This window comes from Natrix helvetica (assembly GCF_964273705.1).
Source record: "Natrix helvetica genome assembly, chromosome: 2".
NCBI classification, from domain to species: domain Eukaryota; kingdom Metazoa; phylum Chordata; class Lepidosauria; order Squamata; family Natricidae; genus Natrix; species Natrix helvetica.
Genome location: NC_138552.1, coordinates 289,261,992 through 289,282,487, shown reverse-complemented (window position 1 = coordinate 289,282,487; position 20,496 = coordinate 289,261,992). Strand labels below are relative to the sequence as shown.

General features: G+C 45.4%; 1 protein-coding gene across 2 annotated transcripts in view; it reads left to right on the top strand.

The window, feature by feature from the left end:
• Positions 1–20,496, top strand: part of TADA2A (transcriptional adaptor 2A) — a 58,506-nt gene that overhangs the window by 22,299 nt on the left and 15,711 nt on the right. For both annotated transcript variants that reach the window (XM_081945467.1, XM_081945468.1), the window contains 5 exons: positions 1,678–1,741; positions 8,486–8,529; positions 11,520–11,630; positions 14,357–14,428; positions 19,838–19,970. In XM_081945467.1, the coding sequence (XP_081801593.1) occupies positions 1,678–1,741; positions 8,486–8,529; positions 11,520–11,630; positions 14,357–14,428; positions 19,838–19,970 (424 nt within the window). The remainder of the gene's footprint in view (positions 1–1,677; positions 1,742–8,485; positions 8,530–11,519; positions 11,631–14,356; positions 14,429–19,837; positions 19,971–20,496) is intronic.

The window sequence follows — 20,496 nt, the reverse complement described above, 5'->3', positions numbered from 1 at the left end:
CCTCTTTTCCCATAGCCTCAGCCCCACTCATTCCGGCATCTAGGGAACTAGGGTGTCCACGTCAGTTACCATTCCATCAGGTGCACGTCCTGATTACAAATGTTCCTTTATACTTGCATCAGGCAATTCGTGTCAATATTGAACCCATCTCAGTCCCCCCCCCCCCATTTTACTGTGTTAGAAGGGGGTCCCCATTATTTTCCCCTCACAGATATGACTAGTGAAAAAAGATGGGCGACTGGGGAGCAGAGAGCCAGGGGGTTGGGGAGGGGGAGGGGGAGCCTGCTGTCAATCCAGTAGCCACCTCCAGTCGAACTTCCCCATTGGGTCCCCAGACCGATTTGCAAAGCCAGGTCTTTAGGATAGGAGGTTGGGGACAGATCTTACCCTGTTCCAAAGGTCAATGCTTTAGCAGAGGAGGTTCATCTTCTGACTCCCGGCAATTGGCGTTCTTTGACCGATGGGATCCGTAGTAGGCTATCTCTGCTGGCCCAATGATTGGTGATATCAACACAATACAATACAATAGCAGAGTTGGAAGGGACCATGGAGGTCTTCTAGTCCAACTCCCTGCCTAGGCAGGAAACCCTATATCAGCGATGACGAAACTTTTTTGGCTCACGTGCCACAAGTGGGGGGAGAGCAGGGGGGTCGTGTGCCGCACCCATAATGCAATGCACGACCCCCCCAGTGTGCATGCGCGCACTACAGGTGCGACCCCCCCCCCTGTCACTTCTGGTTTGCTCGGAGGGTCGTTTTAAGCTTTCCGAAGGCTTCAGGGAAGCCTCCGGACAGTCCCTGAAGCCTCCGAGGGGGCGGGGGAGGCTCTTTTTGCCCTCCCCAGGCTCCTATAAAACCTCTGGAGCCTGGGGAGGGCGAAAAATTGCTTTTAAAAGGTGAATTCAGCTGGGCAGCGCGCGCATGCGCATGCTGGGCAGCTGACAGGGCAGTGCCTCGCATGCCCTGACAAATGGCTCCGCGTGCCACAGGTTCGCCATCACTGCCCTATACTGTTTCAGACAAATGGCTATCCAACATCTTAAAGACTTCCAGTGTTGGGGCATTCACAACTTCTGGAGGCAACTTCTGTTCCACTGATTAATTGTTCTCACTGTCAGGAAATTTCTCCTCAGTTCTAAGTTGCTTCTCTCCTTGATTAGTTTCCACCCATTGCTTCTTGTTCTGCCCTCAGGTGCTTTGGAGAACAGTTTGACTCCCTCAAACTATCAATAGAAGAGAATATTTTAGCTCAGGGTTGAAATGTGAGGTCCTTTGGCGCCCTCTGAGCTTGGTTGTTTTCTTGCAGACGTTTCATGACCCAACTAGGTAACATCATCAGTGCTGAGGGTGGATACCTAGTTGGGTCATGAAACATCCGCAAGGAAACAGCAAGGCTCAAAGAGCACCAAGGACCCATAAGAACCTATGTAGGCATGGAGTCCCACATGAGGGCTATGTTTTGGAAAAGATTCTTTTCAAAGCAGGATTCGGGTCACTTTGTTTTGTTAGTTCTTCACTATCAAGAAAACAATCAACTGCTGTGATGATATGGTAGATCAGTGTGGTGATCCTGTCAGTTTTGCTGTCCTGCTTCGGCCCATCGCTGATGTACATTTCCTGCCTAAAGGATTTTTCTTCTTTTCGTCTCTCTTCCACTCCCCCTTGACCTTTTCACAGCTTTGAAGATTGCAGTCGTAGATATCTATCACTCTCGGTTAAAGGAAAGACAAAGACGGAAAAAGTGAGTTTTTGGCAATTCCCTCTTCCCCTCCCCCTATTCTTTCACCACTGTTAAAAAGTTCCTTAATTGCAGTTCTCTACTAGCATTTGAAAAGGGATCAGAGGGGGTATTGAGCCAGTTCTGACTGGTTTGGGCGAATCGATAGCGGAAATTTTGAGTAGTTTGGAGAATCGGCAAATACCACCTCTGGCTGGCTCCGCCCCATCTAATCTTAGTCTCCGAAGCGAGGCGTGGGAGGAGTCACATGTGGGTATTAACACAGCCTGTTTTCCCAGAGACTGAGGTAGAATTTGAGGCTGCTCCTCCTCCTGACTCCCCCAGATTAACCTCAGTCTTTGGCCCAGAAGGCATACTTTTCTGACTCTCCGCTTGGCTTCAGAGGTTTTTACCCTAAGGTTTTAGTTTGTGTTTTTTTCTCCTACTTGTGATTCCTCCCACCTCCCTCCCTCGCGTCTTTGTACTGCTTTCCATTTTTACCTTTGCACCAGCTGGTCTTGCTGCACTAACAGCCCTGAACCGCTGGACGGTTAGAAGGGAGGCTCCGGGCCGCGCGCCAGAGGGCGCTGTAACTGCGCGACCCCAGGATCCACCGGAGGGGATCGCGGACCACTCAGGAAGCTGCTGGAGGAGCAGATCGACAGAGGAGCTCGGCATCGGACTGCATGGTCAGCGGTCGCCATATTGGAGCGGCCATCTTAGCAGACGCACGTGATTCGGGCGCAGAAATCGGCGGGCCTGATATCAGCCGCCGCAAGCGCCAGAACCACCGTCAGCGTCCGGAAAGGGACTATTCAGGGCCTGTACTCTGCCGGTGATCCGGGGAGGGCCCCTTTGATTCGGCGGTGGGCTGGCCTCCTCGAGCTGCAGATCGGCGGCACAGCTACGAACAGCGCAGGTTCAAAGGAGCACCGAACCGTGCGCAGACGGCAGGCCGGTTTGCAGAGGAGGTGGTGAGGCAGCGACCGTAAATACTGGCGATGGCAGATTCCTCGAGGAGCGGGGGAGCGGCAGTCCCTAGATCACCAGGGGAGTCTGACCCGGGTGAGGGGACCTCCCATGGAGCCAATTCTGTAGCGAGAGGGAGGTCCACCTCTAGAAAGGCCACCTCAAAGTCAGCTAGAAAGAGAGGACCTAGCATGGAGCCCAGAGCGGCCGGCAGAAAGGGTCAGAGAGGAAGTCAGCCCTTCCCCATCCAGGTCACGATCTCCTCTCAGGCCGCCTCCCCTGCCAGAGACCTGTCCGGGTTCTCCAGGCTCCCCACGTGGATCCGCGAGGGAGGATAGTCCCCTGTCCCTCCCTCTTTCTCCAGGACAGTCTTCAGGACACCAGGGAGATCCATTTGGCCTCAGAGCAGCTGGTTCCTCCAGACCACGCTTGGCCCCACAGGGGGCAGGCTTCAGCCCGATCAAGGTAGCCTCCTAACCTCACCCCAGCTTATCGGGAACTTTCTGAGAGTTTCCAGGACGTGACTGCACGCGCCATTGCTTAGGGCATTGCCTCGGGCATGCAGCATCAATTTTAGGCCTCTAGGCAAAAGTCTTCCTATGGGAACCCATGAGGTCATCCAGACCTACCCCATTCCTCAGCTGCCAGGGAGCACAGATCGACTTCCCCTTCCACAGCGAGCGAGGGGTCCGAACAGGAGGAGGAAGGACAGAAAGAGGTTGAGTTTTCTGAGGATGAAGATTCCCAGGTCCCTGAGGCCACTGCCATCGCTGGCCTGTTCCCTCCTGCCCTGTTTAGCTCTTTACTAAAAAAGGTCAAGCTACTGCAGACTTAGATACCACCCCAGCTTCTTCCCAAGCTGCTGCAGCCTCAACCTCTAGCGGGGGGACCAAGAAGGGGCCCTTTTATAAACCTCAGGTTGAGAGGGAAGATATTCCAACCCAACACCCGGTCATAAAGAGGTTCCTCAGAGGGGCTGCTAACCTTCGGCCTCCGGTAGTTCATCGGTTCCCCACCTGGGACCTCCCCACAGTTCTCTGGGCCCTTACGGAGGCACCCTTCGAACCCCTGAGGGAGGTAACGGTTCAGCTCTTAACGCTCAAGGTGGTTTTCCTGGTAGCCATCACCTCAGCTAGGTGGGTATCGGAGATCAATGCCTTATCCGCCAGAGCGGATCTGTGCACCTTCCACGACAACAAGGTGGTGCTCCGGCTCGACCCGGCCTTCCTGCCCAAGGTCAACGCCACCTTTCTCAGGGCCCAGGAGGTGGTGCTTCGGACTTCTGCCCGGCACCTTCCAGGGAAAGAGAACAGGCATTGCCTGGACGTGTGTAGGGCCTCGCGCATTTATCTCAAGCACACGGCGGCCTTCAGAAGGTCAGAGGCGCTCTTTGTCACATTCCAGCCTTCTAACAGAGGGGCAAAGATATCTCCTGCCACCATCAGTAGGTGGATTAGGCTAGCCATCACCAAGGCCTATGAGGCACGTGGGATACCAGTTCCAGAAGGTATCACAGCGCACTCTATGAGAAGTTGAGGATATCTGCAGGGCGGCCGCTTGGGCCTTGCCCTCTCCCTTCATTAGGCATTACCGGCTGGATGCTTATGCTTCCGCCGAAGCATCCTTTGGTAGGAGGGTACTCCAGGGAATGCTGGACGCTCGGGGGGGGGGCTCAGGCCCAATGAATCCCTCCCACGGACATCTAGCTTTGGTATGTCCCACATGTGACTCCTCCCACGCCCCGCTTTGGGGACTGTCAGTTGGTCTTACCTGAACTGCAGGTCTCGAAGCTGGTGCGCACCTGTGCATGGGAGCCTGAGTGACTTAGTTGCTGGTCAGTCAGGGATGGAGTTGGTGTGTCTCTCTGTTCCCTTCCTTCCCAGGTTCTTCTGCGACCGGACCATCGGTTAATCTGGGGGAGTCAGGAAGAGGTGGAGTGGCCTCAAATTCTACCTCAGTCTCTGGGCAAATAGGCTGTGTTAATACCCACATGTGAAAACTCCCACGCCAGCTTCGAAACATGCAGTTCAGGAAAGACCAACTGCCTTCCGAGTCCCAGCTGATTTGCTGGGTCTTCTTCTGTTGCCCTGCACAGGAGACCAGAGCTGGAAAGCAGGTTAGTGGGGTGGGGAGGGAATTGGATTTTGCAGTATATCCTTCCCCTGGAGTGGGGTGGAAATTGAGATTTTGCAGTATCCTTACCCTGGGAATGGGGAGAGAATGGGGATTTTGCAGTATCCTTCCGTTGCCACACCCGCCCCGGCATGTCCACCAAGCTACGCCCACAGAACTGGTAGTAAAAATATTTGAATCCCACCATGGAAGGGATAAATGTGTTACAGCGCAGTCCAATTTTGTTAATTGCTCTAGTGATACATGTATGGTTAGTCCTCGGCGTACAACCACAATTGAGCCCAAAATTTCCTCTGCTAAGCAAGGCACTTGTTAAACTAGTTTTGTCCCCTTTTATGACCTGTCTTGCCACCATTGTTAAGTGAATCACTGCAGTTATTAAATTAGTAATATGGTTGATAAGTGAATCTGGCTTCCCCATTGACTTTACATTATGAAACTGTATATAAATCTAATTGCTATTGCTAGTAGAAAGCGAATGCTCCATCCTAGAAAGTTATTATCCTTGTCTCCTAAACTGGAAGCAATCAATCTTTTGCCCCCTTTCACAGCCTTTCTTGCCACAGTTAAGTTAGTCACACGGTTGTTAAGTGAATCTGGCTTCCCCTTTGACTTTGCTTGTCAGACGGTCACAAAAGGAGATCGGGTGACTCCCGTGCAATGAAATCGTCATAAATATGAACCAGTTGCTAGGCATCTGAATTTTGATTATGCGACCACGGGGATGCTGCAGAGGTTGTAAATGTGAAAAACGGTCATGTCACTTTTTTTCGTGCCGTTGTAACCTCAAACAGTCACTATACGAACTGTTGTAACTTGAAGACTATCCATAGGTACATCTTGAAATGCCTAGATCAGTGTTTCTCAAATTTGGCAGCTTTTAAGATGTATGGACTTCAATTCCCAGAATTCCCCAGCCAGCCAGCTTGGGGAGCTTGAAGCTTAAAAGTCGCTGAGCTTGAAAAATACTGCTGTAGACCAGCCTTTTCTCAACTTGAAGATGGCTGGACTTCAACTCCCAGAATTCCCATGTTTGGCTCAGGAATTCGGCTAGCCATGTTTGGCTCAGGAATTCTGGGAGTTGAAGTCCACAAGTTCTAAGGGGGCCATCTTTCCCTACCTCTGAGGTAAATCATTGCAGTTAAGCCTGCTATCTTTATAGAATTAACCCTAAAATGAGGAATAGAAAACGGGAAATAAATGTAGTTAACTTGATAAAGTGGAAAACACCCCCTTCCCCAGTCTTCTCTGCCCATTGCTCCATGCCAGGTATTTTCCCAGCTTAGGGTTGCCAGGTCTGCTTCCAAAAAATAGCGGACAAGCCGGGGGGGGGGGGGGGGGGGGTTAAGTAGTAAAAATATTTTTAAAAAATACAGTTAAATTATATATTTTCTTACAAACAGCAAAATAGTATTTACATAAAAACAATGATTAACTTTTATGTTTATAACGCTTCAACGAAATCTTTGGTTTGACAAATTCGCGCTCTACATATTGAGGCTAGTCCTCATTGAACCTCAAATGATGATACGTTATTGAGTGTTCCAAAGCATACCTATCCAACTAAGAAAAAAGCATCGTATAAAAAGAATAGGCAAATGCGAGTTAAGAAAAATAGTATGTAAATAATTTTATATACTTTTATTAAATGCCTTGTGAAACAATTGAGTATGATTAATAATTTTTTTCGGAGAATCGAGTTCAATGGATATTCGAACTTCGTCTCATTCTAACTTATGAAAAAAAAAAAAGACAAAATGTGATTCTCCTATCCTTATTCTCTTAGACCAGGGGTGTCCAAACTTGGGAACTTGGGAACTTTAAGACTTGTGGACTTCAACTCCCAGAATTCCCCAGCTTGCCTCCAGAAGTTGTGAATGCCCCAACACTGGAAGTCTTTAAGAAGATGTTGGATAGCCATTTGTCTGAAACGGTATAGGGTTTCCTGCCAAGGCACGGCTGGCTGGGGAATTCTGGGAGTTGAAGTCCACAAGTCTTAAAGTTCCCAAGTTTGGACACCCCTGTCTTAGACTGTCTTAGACTGTACAGCTTTAGATTACATACCATTTCATCATAAAGCTTTTGAATAAAAAAATGTCCACTATTTTGTGAAAAAAAATAGTGAACATAATGTGAAAAAAGCGGACTGTCCACTCGAATAGTGGACACCTGGCAACCCTATCCCAGCTACATATGGAAACTTGTTTTAGTGTTGTTTTATGCAAATCTGAGACAGTGTTACACCTACAGCGATGAGAATCTATTTGGAGGCAATTTACTTGCAGATTTATTTCCGCTGCATTCAGACATCTAACACCATGTCACTGCAGGACTGTCATTTGGTGCTGCTGGCAATGTTCACTTTACTTCGGAGCTGGAAACTTCAAACAACAGAGTGGGATTCTTACTACTCCCTTAACATCTTTTAAAAACACACACACACAAACACACCTGGCTAAGGTTTTAAAAATGAAATTTTCCTTCCAGGTGGCAACCTCAGGTCCACAGCCTGTCACTACTAAATGAGTACTGTATTTTTTGGAGTATAAGACGCACCTTTCCCCCCTCCCCAAAAGAGCGTGGAAATGTTCCAATATCTCAGGGGTTGCCACAAAGAAGAGGGAATCAAGCTATTCTCCAACGCACCTGAGGGCAGAATAAGAAGCAATGGGTGGAAACTAATCAAGGAGAGAAGCAACTTAGAACTAAGGATAAATTTCCTGACAGTGAGAACAATTAATCAGTGGAACAGAAATTGCCTCCAGAAGTTGTGAATGCCCCAACACTGGAAGTCTTTAAGAAGATGTTGGATAGCCATTTGTCTGAAACGGTATAGAGTTTCCTGCCAAGGCAGGGGTTTGGACTAGAAGACCTCCAAGGTCCCTTCCAACTCTGCTATTGTATTGTATTATATTGTATTGTATATCCGTTTTTTAAAATGTGCAATACCGGTAATCCTCGATTTACCACCACAATTGAGCCCCAAATTTCTGTTGCTAAGTGAGACAGCGATTAAGTGAGTTTTGCCCCATTTTACGGCCTTTCTTGCCCCTACAGGTAGTCCTAGACTTACAACCAGGAGGTTGGACTAGAAGACCTCCAAGGTCCCTTCCAACTCTGCTATTGTATTGTATTGTATTGTATTGATACCATCAATCATTGGGCCAACAGAGATAGCCTGCTACGGATCCCATCAGTCAAAGAACTCCAATTGTATTGTAATGTTGGTGGGTCTTATACACCGAATACAGCCATTTTTAGCCTCCCGAAGCCTCGCCCCCGCCTCCCATTTTTGTGAAAAATGGGCCATTTTTCGCAAAAACTGAGGCTTTTTTGCCTTATCCCAGCCCTGCTGAAGCCTGCGGAGTGCTGCTGGGGGATGAGGGAAGGCAAAAACTTTTTTTTCTTACTTACCTCTTCGAAATCTTGGTGCGTCTTATACCCCGATGTGTCTTATAGTCTGAAAAATACGGTAGTTTATCCTGCCCAGGGGAGGAAACTTTTCTACCTGTTCCAACAAGTCCAAATGTTTGTCCATCCTTTTTGAGGAGATCACGAAGGGAAACATGATGCCAGTTTCTCAGAGGGTGTTATTGTTGGTGTTTTTCGTTGCTGGCGCTTGTTCGTGATTAGAAATAGTACTAATAAGCACCTTTTAACTTACAGAATCATAAAAGACCACGGACTAATCAATCTCAGAAAATTTCAGAGTAAGTACTTGAAGTCGTTGATCTTAAATGTCATGTTGCCTCTTTAAAAACAGTGCCACAGCGTTCACCCTTTAACTACGATGGGTGCTTTATGTAATTATGTCTGCTATAAATGAAAGACAAGTGGGAGGATTCTGGGGCAGGAAAACATCTGTCTCTCTACATCTGTTATGTTACTGAAGCAGACACAAGTGAGAAGTCTGAATAGAATGGAATTCTTTAGAATAAAATTCTTTATTGACCAAGTGTGATTGGACACACAAGGAATTTGTCTTTGGTGCATAAGCTCTCAGTGTACATAAAAAATACATTCTTCAAGAATCATCAGATGCAACACTTAGTGATAGTCAAGGTTACTAATAAGCTATCACATTGTATTAGGCAACAAATAACAATATAAATTGAAAGATACAAGCAACATGGTTATAGTCATAACTGAGAGGAGATGGGTGATAGGAACAATGAGAAAATTAAGAGTAATGCAGGCTTAGTAAATAAACCAGTTATAGAGGTGCAGATGACAGAGTCAATAATTCCTCTGTAGAACTGTATCAGCAACTCCTTGGCCAGTTTGAGCTTTCTCTGGGAGCTCCCATGTAAAAACATATAGAAAGAAGGACTAGGGGAGATATGATAGCAGTCTTCCAATATCTCAGGGGTTGCCACAAAGAAGAGGGAGTCAAGCTATTTTCCAAAGCATCTGAGGGTAGAACAAGAAGCAATGGGTGGAAACTAAACAAGGAGAGAAGCAACTTAGAACTGAGGAGAAACTTCCTTACAGTTAGAACAATTAATCAGTGGAACAGCTTGCCTCCAGAAGTTGTGAATGCCCCAACACTGGAAGTCTTTAAGAAGATGTTGGATAGCCATTTGTCTGAAACGGTATAGGGTTTACTGTCTAGGCATGGGGTTGGACTAGAAGACCTCCAAGGTCCCTTCCAACTCTGCTATTGTATTGTATTGTATTGTATATCCGTTTTTTAAAATGTGCAATACCGGTAATCCTCTACTTATGACCACAATTGAGCCCCAAATTTCTGTTGCTAAGTGAGACAGCGGTTAAGTGAGTTTTGCCCCATTTTATGGTCTTTCTTGCCCCTACAGGTAGTCCTCGACTTACGACCACAGTCGAGCCCACCATTTATTTTGCTAAATGAGAAATTTGTTAAGCGGGTCTTGTCCCATTTTACGACTTTCCTTGCCACATTTGTTAAGCGAATCACTGCCGTTGTTAAATTAGTAACGTGGTTGTTAAGTGATTCTGACTTCCCCATTGAACTTGCTTGTCGGAAGATCACAAAAGATAGTCCAATGACCCCTGGATACTGCAACCGTCATAAACATGAACCAGTTGTCAAGCATCCAAATGTCAATCACATGACCACGGGGATGCTACAGTGTGAAAAATGATCCTAAGTCACTTTATTCAGTGCTATTGGAACTTCGGATGGACAATAAACGAACTGTTGTAAATTGAGAATTGCCTGTATTGTTAAATGAATCATTGATTGCAGTTGTTAAGTTGGTAACATGGTTGTTAAGTGAATCCGGCTTCCCCATTGTTTTTGCTTATCAGAAGGTCATAAAAAGTGGTCACATTACCCTGGGGCACTGCAACCTTCATAAATGCGAGCCAGTTGCTAAGTGGCTGAATTTTGATCCCCTGACCATGGAGATGCTGCAGTGATTATAAGTGTGAAAAACAGTTATAAGTCCCTTTTTTCAGTGCTGTTGTAACTTGAGCGGCCATTAAGTGAACTGTTGTAAGTTGAGGACTATCATTATCCATAAAAGGTGCAGCGTGCCTTTACAGTGGCAAAGCTGTGATCTATGAAGTTTCTTCTGGAAACTGGTATGTGTATTTTCACTCCAGCACAAACTGGCCCATAGAAAACTCTGCTTAACGCTGCCGTGTTTGCTTAACTGTTGCAACAAAAGTTCATAAAATCAGGTTGGTCACATTGGTGACCCACTTTACGACCATCTAGACCTGCGACCGTAATTGCCAGGGTCGAATTTTTGTCCTTAGTTGAGGACTATCCGTAAAGGAGAAGGCAGTGTTGGCTACGTCCGTCTGATCTTCGCATCATGTAATGCGTTACGAATTCTGGGGTTGCAGCCTGAATCAGGAGGGTCTTCAGACGTCTTCGCTGCTATCAAATAGTTGCAGCCTCCCTCTTGACTTTTTTGACAACCTCCCCCCCCACCCCACAAACACACCTGTAGATGCTTTGGTCTCATTGTGATGGGGAACCTATGGCACATGGAGCCATCTTTGCGGGCACGCGAGCCATTGCCCTATGTCAGCTCCAGCACGCATGCACATGCCGGCCAGCTAATTTTCAGCCTCTCCAGAGGGCCGGGGAAAGGGCGTTTTCATCCTCCACAGGCTCCAGGAAAGCCTCCGGAGCCTGGAAAGGTTGAAAAATGGGCCTACTGGCCCAACCTGAAGTTTGGAAACGGACTGTTTCCTGCTTCTGGAGAACCTCAAGGGGGGGCCCTGGGGAGGCTGTTTTTGCCCTCCCCAGGCTCCGGAGGCTTTTCTGGAGCCTGGGGAGGGCGAAAACAGCTCCCCCCTACCCCCCCAGAGGCCCTGGAAGCCAGAAACAATCTGTTTCCGAACTTCCATTAAGCCTGTTTTTCACCCTCCCCAGGCTCCGGAGGCTTTCCTGGAGCCTGGGGAGGGTGAAAATGGCCTACCCTGGCCCCTGGAGGAAATATCAAGCTCAGCTTGACAGTGAGTAGTGCACCGGCAGTGCGATGCACATGGGGGGGAGCCTGAGGGGGTTGTGTGTGCATGCACATGTGGGGGTTGCTTTGCATTATGGGTGCTGGCACACACTCATGTTATTGCATTTTCGCGCTCGCATTTTTGGCACCCAACAACAAAAAGTTTAGCCATCATTGTCTTAGCAGGACAGCTGGGAAAGCAGGACTTCAGGATCACATTGTTGACTCAATCTTCGTACATTTCCTTCTTTGTTTTCCAGTTCTGGAAAGAAGATACCCCAAGAAAATTCAAGATCTCTATGAGAGCATGAGGCGCTTTGCAAGAATATTAGGACCAACGGAACACGATAAATTCATAGAGAGCCATGCCCGTAAGGTTTCCTTATCCATATTTATTTACATAGGAGCTTTTCACTGGTGAATGGCCCAACCATGAATGTAAAACACGTCTAGGTGCATTTGATGTAGAATTGCTGTGTTTCTTTCCAGGAAGAAAAAACAGCTTGTCCTCAACTTACGACCAGAATGGAGCCCAAAAGTTCGTGTTCTTAAGTGAGACGTTGGTTAAGCGAGCTTTGACCCATTATACGACTTTTCTTGCCACCGTTGTTAAGTGAATCACTGCAGTTGATAAGTTAGTAGCCTGGTTGTTAAGTGAATCTGGCTTTCCCATTGACACCCTTTAGGGTGTCAGAAGGTCGTAAAAGCTGATCCCGTGACCCCAGGATGTTGCATCCGTCATGTATGTGAACCAGTTGCCAAGCATCTGAATTTTGATCCCATGTTTATGGGGATGCTGCAGCGGTCGTAAGTGTGAAAAATGGTCATAAGTCACTTTTTCCAGAAAAAAATGAGTTGTAATGTACAGACTGACAGAAATGTATTTGCTTTTGTCTTCATTTTATTGTTTTTGCTAAACCATTTATATTTATTCATTAAATTGGTTTGCCATCCATCTCCCTGTAAGGTAGGGGTGTTCAAACTTGGGAACTTTAAGACTTGTGGAATTCTGGGAGTTGAAGTCCACAAGTCTTAAAGTTCCCAAATTTGGACACCCCTGCTGTAAGGCAAATCTACCCGTCATAGAATATTTCAATAAGTCAACATTTTTTTTAAAAAAAGGATAAAATAACCATGTTAAAAGATTTAAAATCAAACCAAAATGGATAAGGAATAAATACAGGTGCTCCTCGATTTCCAACAATTCGTTTAGTGACCGCTTGAAGTTATAACGGCATTTTAAAAAGTGACTTATGACCATTTTTCACACTTAGCGACCATTGCAGCATCCCCATGGTCAGATGCCTGGTACTTGGCATGCATTTGTGATGGTTGCGGCATCCTGGGGTCACATAATCCCCTTTTGCGACCTTCTGACAAGCAGTGGGAAAATCAGACTCACTTAACCACATGTTGCTAATTTAACAACTGCAGTGATTCACTAAACAACTATTGCAAGAAAGGTGGTAAAATGGGACAACATTCACTTAACAAATGTCTCATTTAGCAACAGAAATTTTGGGCTGAATTGTGGTCGTAAATTAGGACTACCTGTATAATACAATTGAAAATCTCTCCATGGTTCCTAAGAAGGAAGAGTGGATAGTTCATTTATTTGATCTTCTTTTGTTTGATGAGTCTGTTTATAACATTGTTTAGCCCTTCAATTATAAAATACGTTGACCAGAATGGGTATTATTACTATGCAGCTGCTTGGGATGGATTTTAGCAGAGAAAATAAGTATGTAAATAAAATACTAGCCTGTGTAATCAACACACAGCTTCCTTTTTAAACCGCCCCTAAATAAAAGCAGTAATCATCTTGTCAAATAATGGTTGTTTAGAAGTTAAACAATTTTATTTTTATTTTCCTGAAACAAAATACCACGTGTAACAGTTGTGGGCTCTATTTCCCAAACAGCTCAATGGGTTTTTAAAGACTTGACGCAGACACACTGAGTATTGGAATAAGCCCAATTCAATTAGAGAAATTAAACACATAGATCTCTCGCCTTTAATAAGGAAAGTAAGAACAAAAGCCTCATCCTTGTGTCGTTAAAAAAGAAGTGTCTGGGCTCTACCCACCACAATAATATTTAATACATGAACTAATTTGGAGGTCTTTTTACTCAAATCTTGGAGTAATTTTTTCCAGTGAAATGTCCCTCGGTCAAAATTCTCATTCCCCATTCAAAACAGATTGATTTGAAACATATTGCACAAAGTTAGTTCTTTAAGGTAAAGGTTCCCCTGACACATATGTGCTAGTCGTTCCCGACTCTAGGGAATGGTGCCGCCAAGAGTCACTTTGTGGAGGAGGAGGTCAGCATAGAAATTTAATAAATAAAAATAAAATGAGTAAAATATATTTTATTTAAATAAAACTCAGGTTTCCTCTGGAACTTTCAAGTTTCCTCTTTCCGCTCCGTATTCAAAATGGACAGTGATGTGTGTGTGTGCGTGTATGGTGCAGGTATATATGTATGTCTATAGCATGTGTATATGTGTGTTATGTATGTGTTTGGGGTAGATATATACCAGGGGTCCCCAAACTTGGCAACTTTAAGACTTGTGGATTGAATTCCATAAGTCTTAAAGTTGCCAACTTTGAAGAATCCTGATATACACTTTCTCTTCAGAGCAGGCAACAGAATTTCATTTTTAATGTGGGCCAATATGTTCGCAGATGAAAAAAATGGCAATAAGGTTATCTTATCTTAAAATCTCCAGGTCCAGTGGTGAAGGTGGTGAGAGATGAGTTCTAATTTCCCCTTTGGCTATCAGATCTCCCTGGGTGACTTCATTCTCTTTTAAACCAGCCCACTCCAGAGCCAAACTCTCATCCAAGCCTCGTAAAATTATTACGGTGCTTAAGGAAAGAGCCAGATATTTTTTTCATCATTTTTTTAAAACCAAAATCACACTAACTTTTCACTTACATTTTGCTGTTTGGTGAATTTTTTTAGTGTTTGTTTTATACATTCTATCTAAATAACCTGTTTTAAATGCAAATAATGGTTTTTTTTAAAAAAAGCCACAACTTAATGTGTTCTTTATTGCTTTTTTTTCATTTCCTATTACTTTAATGGGAACACAGTGGAGTTTGAGCTGCGAACTGAAATCAAACGCCTACAGGAATACAGGGTAGCAGGAATCACCAATTTCTGCAGTAAGTATATACTTCTTGTTAGTTGCGAAGTCATGTCCGACCCATCGCGACCCTTTGGACAACGTTGCTCCAGGCCTTCCTGTCCTCTACCATCTCCTGGGGTCCATTTAAGCTCAGGCCGACTGCTTCGGTGACTCCATCCAACCACCTCATTCTCTGTCGTCACCTTATTCTTTTGCCCTCAGTCTTTCCCAGGCTCTTCTCCAGGGAGTCCTTCCTTCTCATTAGGTGGCCAAAGTCTTTGAGTTTCCTCTTCAGGATCTGGCCTTCTAAAGAGCAGTCAGGGTGGATCTCCTCTAGGACTGACCGGTTGGATGGCCTTGCAGTCCAAGGGACTCTCAGGAGTCTTCTCCAGCACCAGAGTTCAAAGGCCTCCATTCTTTGGCCCTCAGCCTTCCTTATGGTCCAACCTTCACAGCCATCCATTGCAACTGGGAAAACCAGACGCGAAAACTAGACGTACTTTTGTTGGCTGGGTGATATCTCTGCTAAGTATATACTGGATAGTAGCAATTCAAGCAGTCCTTGACTTACAACCATTTCTTTAGCAACCATTACAAGTTGAAGTGGCACTGTGAAAAGCGACTTAACACCCAGTCTTTACACTTATGACCATCACAGCATCCCCACAGTCACGTGATTAAATTTGGGGCCCTTGCCAACCAGCTTGTATATAGAGCAGTTGCAGCATCCTGCAGTCACATGATTTCCATTTTGTGACCTTCTCAGGTGACTTCCAACAAGCAAATGTTGCAATGGGGGAAGCCAGGTTTGCTAACCCAACATGTGATTCACTTAACAACTGGGATGATTCATGTAACTGTGACAAAAAAGTAATAAAGTTGAGGGCACATCACTTAATCGTTGCTTAGCAACAGAAGTGTGGGCTCCAATTGTGGTTGTCAATGCTACCTGTAGTAGCAGCAAAAATTATTGTTTAGTGTGTGCTCATAAGTTTAGTACAGGTAGTCTTTGCTTACTGATTGCTTCAGTTAGTGACCTTTCATGGTTATAGGAGTGGAAAAAATGAAATTGCGGCTATATGATCCTCACATATACGGCGTCCATTGCTTCGTCCCGCAGTTACATAATTGCCATTTGCACACCTCGCTGATTTGTGACAGAGTTAATAAAGATTGTTTTGTCCTTTAATGACCCCCTAATCCAGAGGTGGGTTCCTACCGGTTCGGCTGAGTAAGTAGTAACTCGGCCAGCCACACCACTGAACCGTGGGTGCCGCCATTTTGTTTTTTGCTTCTTTTCTTTACTAATGCGCATGCAAGCCCGCTCGCACCCGAGGCACATCCCTGAGCGAACCGGCAGTAGCAGAAGCCGGAACCCACCCCTGCAGTAATCTTGCATCGGAGTGGAGTAGGGGCAACTGAATGGAGCTGAGTGTTTACTGGCCGGATGCCCTTCCTGTTGCCAATGTAGAGTTCGCAGCAGATGTGCCCAGAGAGAGAAATATCTGCCTCTACCTAGGATCGAACTCACAGCCTCTTGATTGTGAGGTGAGAGCTCCACCTCTAGGCCACCGCACCACTCCAAACAGAGTTAATAAAGATGATGGAAGCAAATTTGTAAATTGTAATCATGATGCTTTGCTTAGCGACTACAGTGGGAATGGGACAACTTAGCGCAGGACAAGTCGCCACGGCCAACTCACCATGAGACCACTTGTTGCGGGACAATTTCACAATTCTATTTAATTATTTAAAATAAATAAACATTATTTTAATTTTTGCCATTCCCACTTCATTCTGCCCCTCCTTTGGCATCCTTTCTTTAATGATTCTATTCCACCATTTCTTTGATATTAGTGTAGTTCTTGTCGTGCGGCGAAATGGCCGTGGTGAGTTGGCCGCAATGGAAAGGAAAGTGAGGGCATTAGCCCTTGCAGTCACGTGATTTGCCACTTAGTGATCAAGTGGCTGGTCCCAATTATGAGTATTAAGCGAGGACTACCCGCATAAGTGAATTTGCCTGTGGTCTGTTCTGTCGTGTTGCCACCCCTAAATGAGAAACGCCAATGTGAGTTTTGAAACCTAAACTATTAGTGACAAAGGCTCAAGTCATTATAATTGATGAAGAACCAGCATTCTGCAAAGAAGGTGGATGTTTAGGGGATGCCCCAGATGGCAGCTGCTAAATTCTGCAGCAGTGACCAATCCACCTGAGAACGAGCTGACTGAGTCGCAAATCCCTGGGAGTCCTTTCATCAGACAATACAGTAGCTATGTGCTCTGTCATGAAGAGTACAGCTTCCTGCTAGGGGGGAAAAATGACCTGTCAGCAGTGCCCAACAATTGTCAATATGAGAGATTTCAAACCAGCCATTCAGGATCCCCAGCTTAATCTTGATTTTACAGTATGCTTTTTTCATGTTGGAAGTACTGACATCTTCTGTGGCTAGAGGATTTACTGTTGACATCACTTTTACCCGGGGGGGTCAATTGGAGGCTCCTTTCATATCCCCATAAAGTTGTCCACTGAAGTGTTACCCATTAATTTACTCGTGGTCACCTGCTTTCAAAGTGCTGGGTTGGAAGGAACTGGAGCATGTGACGGGAACTCACCCCACCCTGCAGCAGCAACAGGTCTCAAACGCAAGCCTACCTATCAGCAGCCCAGTGTTCTAACCTCGCGAGCCACTCTGCTCCCAGCTATAGTAAACTAATCTATAGCACGGGTGTCAAACTCACCATCTCACATTGCTGTCACGTGATGTTTCATGAGGTTTTTCCCATTTGCGGTGCTGAGGTCGGCATTGGCTTGTGCGTGGGTGATGCATCCTGCCCGTGGGCCACCAGTTTGACACCCCTTACCTATAGGAACAAACCCTGAATTCATTTCAGTCTCATACTGAAAAGAGATCAGAAATCAGTGAGCAGAATGGAGGATGCTCAGCTTCGTTTTCGCATCGAGGTATAAAACAGGCCCTGTAAATGACTACAGGATTGGTCTTTTCCAGCAAGCTCATTTAATGACCACTCATTCAGTGACCACCACTCAAAAGTTAACAACACTGCAGAACAATGGTTGTTGCTGTCTAATATAAACTACGGTAGTCATTTATATATGGTAGTCATTCTCAGTAGCTGTGAGAAAAATGGCTCTCTGTAGGTCAGTGATGACTAACCCTTTTGTCGTCGCGTGCCCTCATAATGCAATGCGCGTGTGACACCCCTCCGCAGACTGCCTATGTATGCACGACACCCCCTGCGCTCCCTCCTGTCCCCCATGCATGCATGTGCATCCCCCCGCGCCCCATTTTGGCTCTAGTAGGCCTCCCTGCAGCCTCGGGGACCAAAAACGGGTCACGGGGTGTTGGGCTCCTCCCCGCATATGCGCATGCAACTGCTCCCTCCACGCATGCCTCCCGCACGCCCTCCCTGCATGCACAGCAGAAACCCAAAAATTAACTGGCTGGTGGGAGGCGTGCATGCATGCGCGGTGGAGCTGAACTGGGGCGATGGCTCCACATGCCACCTGTGGCATGTGTGTCACAGGTTCTCCACCACGGCCCTAGGTTATTATTCTCCAGCAAATCTGGTTGACTTCTCAAAGCCCAACAGGAAATGTCAATCACTTGGATTTCATTGCATCTGAATGTTTTTTACAACTATGTAAGCGTTATTTATAGAATTATTCAGCTTTGACATGTCTGATAAATATTAGGATGTTTTTTAATGACTCATTGGCCACGTGCGTTAAACGATAAAGGTTAGCACCGCTGTCTTTTATGTGTATTATCTTCCTACAGTTAAGAGTTTGGTTACTTTTAAGTTTCATTATAAAATTAAAATACATTAAAAAAAAACAAGTTAGAAAACAGAGAGAGAGAGAGAGAGAAATTGTGACTTCAAGTTTTTTCGCTGCAGTAAAATACAAAAAAAAAAAACCAAAAACCAAAAATATATTTAACCTTTTGAACACAACACTTCAAGCCATTTGTTGAGTCCTAGTGGACAACCATTTAAATATGAGCCAGCCGTATGCAGCAGCTGCCAAAAAAGCCAACACAGTTCTAGGCTGCATCAACAGAGGGATAGAATCAAGATCACGTGAAGGGTTAATACCACTTTATAATGCCTTGGGAAGGCCACACTTGGAATACGGCATTCAGTTTTGGTTGCCACGATATAAAAAAAGATGTGGAGACTCTAGAAAGAGTGCAGAGAAGAGCAACAAAGAGGATTAGGGGACTGGAGACTAAAACATATGAAGAACGGTTGCAGGAACTGGGTATGTCTAGTTTAATAGAAAGAAGGACTAGGGGAGACATGATAGCAGTCTTCCAATATCTCAGGGGCTGCCACAAAGAAGAGTGAGTAAAACTATTTTCCAAGGCACCTGAGGTAGAACAAGAAGCAATGGGTGGAAACTAATCAAGGAGAGAAGCAACTTAGAACTAAGGAGAAATGTCCTGACAGTTAGAACAATTAATCAGTGGAACGACTTGCCTCCAGAAGTTGTGAATGCCCCAACACTGGAAGTCTTTAAGAAGATGTTGGATAACCTGTGTTTGAAACGGTGTAGGGTTTCCTGCCTAGGCAGGGGTTGGACTAGAAGACCTCCAAGGTCCCTTCCAACTCTGCTATTGTATTGTATAATAGCAAAATCAGTTCAATCATCAAAACCTAAAATCAACATTTCAATTTTTTTTTTAGCAAAAAAATCCAGAAGTGGTTTCCAACTTAAAAATAAATCTAGCTAAAGTCTTCTCTTTAAATTAAACAATCAATTTTTCCCTCTCCACCAACTCTATCACCTTTGCCATTCATTCTTCCTTAATGGGAATTAGCATATCTTCCCATCTTTGTGCATAGAAGAGTTTTGCTGCTCTCAACACATATAATATAGCAAAGTTCCAAATGTGGGTTACAGGTCAGCCATCCCAACTTGGTCAGTTAGGAAAGAAAGACTCTTGAATCCATTGTTTACGAACGTACACTTTACTAAAGGGGAATGATTACAGTGTAGCAAAACCGGATCTGGGTTTTTCGCGCCCCAAGCATCTGGTTAACTTTTCCCTTCTCCCCACCTTTCCTCTAGTTATCTTTAACTCTCCAATTACATTCAAACAAATTATTTCTGTAACGATCCCTGACTTGGCAGCCTGGATGGTGCTGCATTCCATGCCATGACCATGGAAGTGCCAGCGGCTCCCACAGGATGGCAGAAAAGTAGCTACGATCCCCCCTTATCCCAGCCTCACTTGTCCCTCCCCCCCCCCGTTGCCTATGTCAGACTGGCATCTGGCGAAGCATGGCTATAGAAGAATGGCAGTCTTGACATACTTTTTAATGGGATAAACTGTTTTTCTTTAATTTGACATGGGAGAGGAGGTAAATCTGCCCCAGCACTCTTCTGACACCCACAATTCCCCTTTCTATTCTTTGGACACAGGTGCGAGGACATACGATCATCTGAAGAAGGTGCGGGAAGAGGAGCGACTAAAGCGCACCATGCTCTCCGAAGTCCTGCAGTACATCCAGGACAGCAGCGCCTGCCAGCAGTGGCTCAGCCGGCAAGCTGACATGTATGTCCTGTTTTGCTTTGAGAGAAGAAAAAAACGAAGGAAAATCTGTATTTTTTAAAATGGGCAGGTTTGCTTGAGGAATGAATGGACAGATAATACGAAAAAGAAGCCATTAGCCTTATGTTCATCTTTCAAGAGCTCTGCCAACCTTGGGTGAAACAACAGAATAGGACCAGATTTCTTTCGTACTTTTATTAGTTATGCATATATTGATTTATATCCCATCTTTATCATTTTTTATAAATAACTCAAGCCTGTGAACATACCTAATAATCCCTTCCTCCTCCGATTATCCCCATAACAACAATCTTGTAGTTGGGTTGGACTGAAACAGAGAGACTGGCCCAAAGTCACCCAGCCAGTTTTCATGCCTAAAGCAGAATTAGAACTCACCGTCTCCTGGTGATTAATCCAAAGTGAACCTGCTGCCTGTTCAGGCCTATTATGGGACTACGACTCACCATCTCCTGATGATTGACATAAAGTGACCCAGTTGACTTTCATGCTTCAGGGAGGACTAGAACTT